The sequence below is a fragment of the Montipora capricornis genome, chromosome 3, assembly GCF_036669925.1.
Source record: "Montipora capricornis isolate CH-2021 chromosome 3, ASM3666992v2, whole genome shotgun sequence".
In the NCBI taxonomy this organism is placed as follows: Eukaryota; Metazoa; Cnidaria; class Anthozoa; order Scleractinia; family Acroporidae; genus Montipora; species Montipora capricornis.
This window is the reverse complement of record NC_090885.1, coordinates 71710075-71717574: the sequence shown is the minus strand read 5'-3', so window position 1 is coordinate 71717574 and position 7500 is coordinate 71710075. Positions and strand designations below refer to the sequence as shown.

The 7500-nt window shown below is 39.4% G+C and overlaps 1 protein-coding gene across 1 annotated transcript in view; it reads right to left on the bottom strand.

The window, feature by feature from the left end:
- The window catches only part of LOC138043926 (AP-5 complex subunit beta-1-like), a 48025-nt gene that overhangs the window by 40198 nt on the left and 327 nt on the right, over positions 1-7500 (bottom strand). The window contains exons 2-3 of the mRNA XM_068890454.1: positions 1142-1207; positions 985-1013 (exon numbers count right to left, since the gene is read on the bottom strand). Coding sequence (XP_068746555.1) covers positions 985-1013; positions 1142-1207 — 95 coding nt within the window. The remainder of the gene's footprint in view (positions 1-984; positions 1014-1141; positions 1208-7500) is intronic.

Sequence of the window (7500 nt, the reverse complement as noted above, 5' to 3'; positions counted from 1 at the left end):
GAATTATACTAATGCATGCATACTACTTCTTAAGCTTTCATCCTGTTGGGCTCAATTTAAGGGGGAAATAAAAGTTATAAAGCATCACTTCTACAAAAATTAATGTTTACCCGACTCACAGCATGTTTATGCATAAACATGGTCCTTTAACTGTCCTTACTTCACCTTATTTTTATAATCATTTTGACCATTATGACCAAATATGGGTGTTTTACTACACAAATGTAGATGTTTATTCAGTGTGGTTGGAAAATGTTGCATTTATACTAGTTTTAGCACCATCCATGTATTCATACAGAAGACAATAAAAAACTAGCACCTGAACTTCCCTAAATGTTTACCATAAATTCTCCCCCGGGGGGGGGAGGGGGGGGCTTGTTTGTTTCAAGCACGTTTTAGCGAAACGCACTACTGGTACAGCAAAAAAGGAAAGAAACAGACTAGAGTTGTGGTTCCCTACTTCCTGTTTTGTACCAGGGCAATGACTGTCTACATGAAATGATGGAAAGTTGTAATGTGCCTGTGAGAAGGATATATATATTTCAAGTTGCTTGGCAACAGGCGAAAAGGACAACTGAAAAATCAGAGTCCTAAGCAGGTCGTAGGTTGTAGGTTTGATTCCTGCCTGGGGTTGCCGAGCAACTTGTAGTACATAAATAACTACAGGTCTAATATGGATATTTAAGTGATAATACATTGTACATGTATACGCATTGTACAAGTTATTTGCAAGAACCGGCTCCTGAGGGAACCAAATCTGAACTTCAGCATGTGTTACTTTCATGGTCAATTAATACAGCCTATCATTTATTGACTTGGTTATGAAGAATAGGGGAGAGGGGCTTAAAAGAGAAAAGGGGGACTTATTTGAGAGAAGGGCTTAAAAGATTATTTACGTTATGTGCACGCAATATTTTAACTACTGGTTGTAGTGTAGCCTTAAAGAATAAAAAAAAACAGGAACAGTATTACTCTTTTTAATACCTTCTTGGTTCAAGAAAAAGGTTTGATGCCTGCAAAAAATATATAGCAAAGTTTGGTTTGAATGGCAATAGCTCTAAAAATTTGTGTTTTAAAAATTGATAAATCCAATAAATTATAAAAAAAAAGCAAGATATATCAGTCTCTGAATGCAGATTACCTTCTCTTGAAGAATAAATAACAATTGAAGTTTCAAATTTTCTGGCAGATTTTCATCACCTAAGACCTGAAAAAAAATAATTTGATTTTCTATTTATCGACATGTACCCACATTCCTGTAATTTAAAGGCAAAAGCAGAATGCTTGTAAGTTTTCGTTATCATCAAAAGAATGCAAATATAATGTATGCAACATACATGCATCTGTCGTGTGAGCAATGACTTTTGAGCAATAGCTTTAAATTTGCTAAATGTAACGAGGAGCAAGGATGGCACAGTCGGTTAGTGCACGGCCTTGGTGCAAGAGGTCCTGACTTTGATTCCCGGATCTCCCATCCTTGTTTTGACTTCTTTCCTTTCCGTGTAGCTAAGTAGCTTTAAATACCCACAAAACAGAGCACTGATGGAGAGGGGGGAGTAAAATGAGCGCACCGTCGACCTCAGGTTTGTCAGACGAGTAATTAAAGTTACTGTTACGAGTTATCAACCTTAAATATGGTCGCTTTACTTCTTTACTTTACTTTAGCTAGTGAAAAAGATCCAACAGTAAATGTACCAAATCGAGAAAGTCATTCATACCCACTCTACACTGAGCGCTAAATTAGATGCTTTGAATAGGGTATACCTTTCATCCCAAATGATTGATGATGACGATTGATTTTTGCTCATAACCATAACACTAACCCTTCATTTCCACCACCTAAGCCTAACCCTAACTACAAATTGAGACATTTCTCAATTTGGTGGTTGTCAACAGTTGTAGCAAAATCCCAAGGCTGGAGACTAAATTCTCAGGTGCCACCAATTTAAGTCAAATATTCCTGGATAAAATATTCCCACAGTCACAATTTCACATCAAAATAAATTGACAAATATTGAACTTTCATCTCAACCCACCATCAATGCAATAGCAGTCCTGCGAGCAATGTCAGGTGGTGAATCTTGCAACAAAACAGCGTGCGAAGGTGGTGCTTTATCACCAAAGTGGCCACAACTTTGACCGTTGATAACAAACTGACCCTTACCGGGGTGACAGACAGTAGTTTAAGTCAACCACAAATTTCTTTATTCCCCTGGGTCTCCTGGCATGACTGCATTGACTCAAGCGTTCAAGGAATATATATTAGCATGCAAATAAACTTTGTTCGCATAGGATATTGTGCTACGAATATTTTGTGGCTGGACTTACTGAAGCCAGTGAAATTTAATTATTAGTAGCTGAGAGAAAACAGTTGCGTCGGGAGTCGGGAGACCCAGGGGAATAAAAAACAATTGTGCTTGATAAACTAGGGGAACAAATTTTATTTGTATAATTAATTAATGTTAATTCCAGGGTTCATACCCATTTTAAGGCCAAAAGGCCAAGGACTTTTCAAGGACTTTCCAGGACCCTACTTTGAAATTTCAAGGGCTTTTTTTAGTAAGAATTTACCACAAACCAAGCAAAATTCGAGAAAGTTATACTTTGCTTACTTGAACAATTTGTTTTCACTGGCTTTCATTTACTTTAAGACCATGAAACATTAATATTTTTCAATCTTGATCAATAAAAAAACAAGGACTTTCAAGGACCAAAAATCAGTTTCAAGTACTTTCAAGGCCTTGAAATCGGACTTCTGGAATCCAAGGGTTTTCAAGACAGGTACAAACCTTGTAATTCCTTGAAGGCTTGATAAATACAGTTACGATCGTCAACAGCCTACTATATACAAAATCCTATTAACTAATGAAAGCGCAAAAGTTTGTTTACTACGGCTTTTATTCTTGCATCTTTCAATGCTTTCTGGCTTCACGAATGTGTTTGAGCTTTGTCAACACGAAGGAGGCGTGACTGTGATTTGACGACTGAGTCAATGCAGTCATGCCAGGAGATCCAGGGGAATAAAGAATTTTGCGGGTTGACTGACTACGGTCTGTCACCCCGGTAAGGGTCAGTTTGTTGTCAACGGTTGAAGCTGTGGCCACTTTGGTGACAAAGCACCGCTTTCGCATGCTGTTTTATTGCAATGTTCACCGCCTGACGTTGCTCGCAGGACTGCTATTGCGTTGATGGTGGGTTGAGATGACCCCTTCATGGACCCGGTCCATGGATCACCCCTGTGGACCACCCCTTATTTTGTATAGTTACTAGCAGAGAAATCTTCGGACGAAAGGGAGAAGCAATACTCGCACTTATCGGGACAATTCATGTCACAGCATTTAACATCTATATAGACTACAATCTATACAGACTACCTTTTGCGCGAAACAACAAAGACACCTGGTTATGACATCAAGTTAGTTTCTTGAGATTTGTCATTGAGCTCGGGCTCGGGCTCGGGCTCCTGCTCCCATTCTTAACAGGAATATGGGGCTGTTGTTCGCTTATAGTTAGGGGCTACTGATTTAAGCAATTGTCTCTTATAGACACCTTTATACCATCTATTTCAAATTGGTGGCTCCAAAGTGATTCGTCTATAACCCGCAGTTCAATATACAGGCGTGAGCGAAGCGAACGAGTGAGAGATACTTTCAGCACGAGAAGATAAAATTCGTATCCCCAAGCGGCCATGTAATGTTCAGTTTAACAAATAGATTCCATGTTGCCATGCGTCTGTTCAGTAATAGATCACAGATGACGTCAAAATGTGGTAAGAACAAAAAAGTGGTACACAAGGCGATAGCCGAGTGTGTCACTGATTAAACTTTATTCGCATAAAAGCTGGTAGTGACATCAATCATGCGTCTGTCCTCTAATAGATCATAGGCAAGAACCAATCAAAATCCGTGAATAACTTGGGTTATTATATAATTATTATATAGATATTGATGAAATTTCTAGATTTAAAACAACTTGTTTTATTCATTTTCGAAATGATGAAAAGGTGTTCACCAACCACTAAAACACGCATGTTGTGTAACATGAAACAAGGTATTAAAACTGGTTTTGTTACGAGGTGAATCCATTGGCAAATAAAGAATATAAATATATGTTACTCTGGTGTTTGAAATATAAATTATGTACAATAAAAACGTTTTCCGACGTTTCGGTTGTATTCAACAACCTTCATCAGGGAAAGTGAAAGAAAAAATTTACACGAGGGCTAAGATATAAAGAAAAACGCTAATTAAAAAATCTAAAGTTAGTGTCATTTTTTCTTTTCTGCAATAGTCAAATGCAAATACTCCTTGGGGAGTAGTGCTCCATTGTCTCAGTTGAGGGGGTCTTTAGCACAGTTTATTTCCCAAGCCTCAAGAATTTTCCTTTGTCGCCAGTTATTGTTAGTTCTAAGAATAGTGGCCTCATTCCACGCCATGTCATGATTCGTTTTTATAACGTGGTCCGCAAGTGCTGATTTTTCTTTTTGTAGCCGTGCGACCGCCTTTTGATGCTCGCCTTTTCTAGTTGTAAATTTTCTTTGCGTTTCTCCGACGTAATTCTTGCTACATACTGCACAGGGAATGTCATACACGAGATCTCGAATTTCTTCTTTGCCTATTTCATCTTTCGGCTTTGGAAATATCTGGCGAATTGTATTGTAGGGTTTAAAAGTCACTTTGATACCATGATTGCCCAAAACTCTCTTTATGGGTTCGGAGGTCCCGCTCACGTATGGTATTGTGCAATATTTCTCTTCCGACTCTGCACCAGTTAATGGGTAGTTTAATGGTGGTTTAGGTTTGCTGGCATTCAAGATAAAGCGTTTGGGGTATCCATTTGATTGTAATGTGGACATTATTCTTTGTTTTTCCTTGTTTCGGTCGGATTTTGTTGAGGGAATTCTCTCGGCCCGACCCATTAATGATTTGACCACAGCTCGCTTGTGCATACTGGGATAATGCGATAAATATGACAGATAGCGATCAGTGTGGGTAGGTTTCCGGTAGACGGTGGTGATTAATTTTCCGTCTTCCTGGTGATGAACCATGGTGTCAAGAAAGGCAATTTTACTCTCGTTCTCAAGTTCGCGAATGTGAGAATGATATAAACACATGAGAAAGAAATGATGGTAGAACCAACTGGGATCTCGGAAAAAATCCGAGCCCCAGATGGGATTCGAACCCACGACCCTCCGTGATCTAGTCGGATGCTCTAACCACTGAGCTACTGGAGACTCTATGGCGAGCAAGGGTGAAATGTGGGTATTGACTCGAGCTCATTCACGCAGCTACAGAGTCAAATGACTGACAGCATGGCTCATAACTGCATCGCGCAGTCACCTTAAAGCATATCTGAGATGCGGCCAACCAACCACCCAAGTGAGCGAATGTGAGAATGATATAAACACATGAGAAAGAAATGATGGTAGAACCAACTGGGATCTCAGAAAAAATCCAAGCCCCAGATGGGATTCGAACCCACGACCCTCCGTGATCTAGTCGGATGCTCTAACCACTGAGCTACTGGAGACTCTATGGCGAGCAAGGGTGAAATGTGGGTATTGACTCAAGCTGCATCACGCAGCTACAGAGTCAAATGACTGACAGCATGGCTCATAACTGCATCACGCAGTCACCATCTGGGGCTCGGATTTTTTCTGAGATCCCAGTTGGTTCTACCATCATTTCTTTCTCATGTGTTCTCAAGTTCAATTGTGAAAGTAATGCAAGGTTCAACTGAATTCAAATGTTCCAGAAAGGTGTGTGTACAGATTTTGCGGTTGTAATCACGTCGTCCACAAATCTCTTCCAAAACAAAGGTGGATTGGTTAGTGAAGCTAGTGCTCTTTCTTCAAGATCTTCCATGACCATGCTAGCCATTATAGCGGAAACGGGGGAGCCCATAGCTGTCCCATGAATTTGCTTGTAGTGCTTGTGGTCATACTGAAAATTGGTGGTTGACAGGCAAAAGTCAAGTAATTTGACAATGTCAGTAATAGGTATGGCTGTCCTGTCTTGTAAATTTTCGTCGTTGATCAAGCGGTTGTGAGCAACACTAATAGCTACGTCCACCGGAATCGATGTAAACAACGAAACGACGTCGAAAGAGACAAGTATGTCGTCATCCTGAAGTTTGACGTCAGTAATACTTTCACAGAATTCAGTGCTGTTGTTAACAGTGTAATCGGAATTACCAGTCAATTGGTCAGATATTTCCAAAGCCGAAAGACGAAATGGGCAAAGAAGAAATTCGAGATCTTGTGTATTCCCTGCGCAGTATGTAGCAAGAATTATATCGGAGAAACGCAAAGAAAATTTACAACTAGAAAAGGCGAGCATCAAAAGGCGGTCGCACGGCTACAAAAAGAAAAATCATCACTTGCGGACAACGTTATAAAAACGAATCATGACATCGCGTGGAATGAGGCCACTATTCTTAGAACTAACAATAACTGGCGACAAAGGAAAATTCTTGAGGCTTGGGAAATAAACTGTGCAAAAGACCCCCTCAACCGAGACGATGGAGCACTACTCCCCAAGGAGTATTTGCATTTGACTATTGCAGAAAAGAAAAAATGACGCTAACTTTAGAATTTTTAATTAGCATTTTAGTTTATATCTTAGCCCTCGTGTAAATTTTATCTTTCACTTTCCCTGATGAAGGTTGTTGAATACAACCAAAACGTCAGAAGAAAGGTTTTTGTACATAATTTATATTTCAAACACCAGAGTAACATATATTTATATTCTTTATTTGCCAATGAAACAAGGTATGAAAGTTATGAAAAGAAATCATAATAATGTAAAATTTGCAATAAAGAAGAATTATATTAAAGCACAAAAGTATCGTACAATGAAGAGGAAGCTCGCATTTTATTGGCTAATCGTGTTCATTACCATGACGACTGCTATATCTCACATGTGAAAGAAAAAAATGATACGTTCACTGCGCGCGGTGAAGATATGATTTTTTAGTAAAAGGAGAAATCCTGGTATTTCATCAGTATCTATGTAATAAGTTCATTTAATTCATCGAATCCTTCACCGGAACAAACAAGACCAACAAACTGACCAGTGCGCCCAACCGTCCTCACATCGCAGGGGTCATGGGTTCCACCTGAATTTTTCAGGTGTCTATAAGATACAATTGCTGAGATTGTCCAGATATGTGCGAGGATCACTTCTCCCTCTCTCTTAAAGATTTTTCTGCTTTTAACATCACAAAATGAGGGGTGGTCCATGAAGGGGTCCATGGACCGTGTCCACAGGGATAGTCTATGGACCTGGGGTCCATGTTTTGTATACGTCCCAGGAAAGAAGCTATCTACAATGGCAATAAGGTTTGGCTTTTTAATTTCATATAATTATCTTCTTAAGCTTTTCATCGGGATTCTCATGAATACAAATCCTTATATTTTTGTCGGCCATGCTCATACTGAGCTTGGGCGCCTGTGCCGATACAAACAAACACCGGTACAAGAAACACACAACGTTACACATA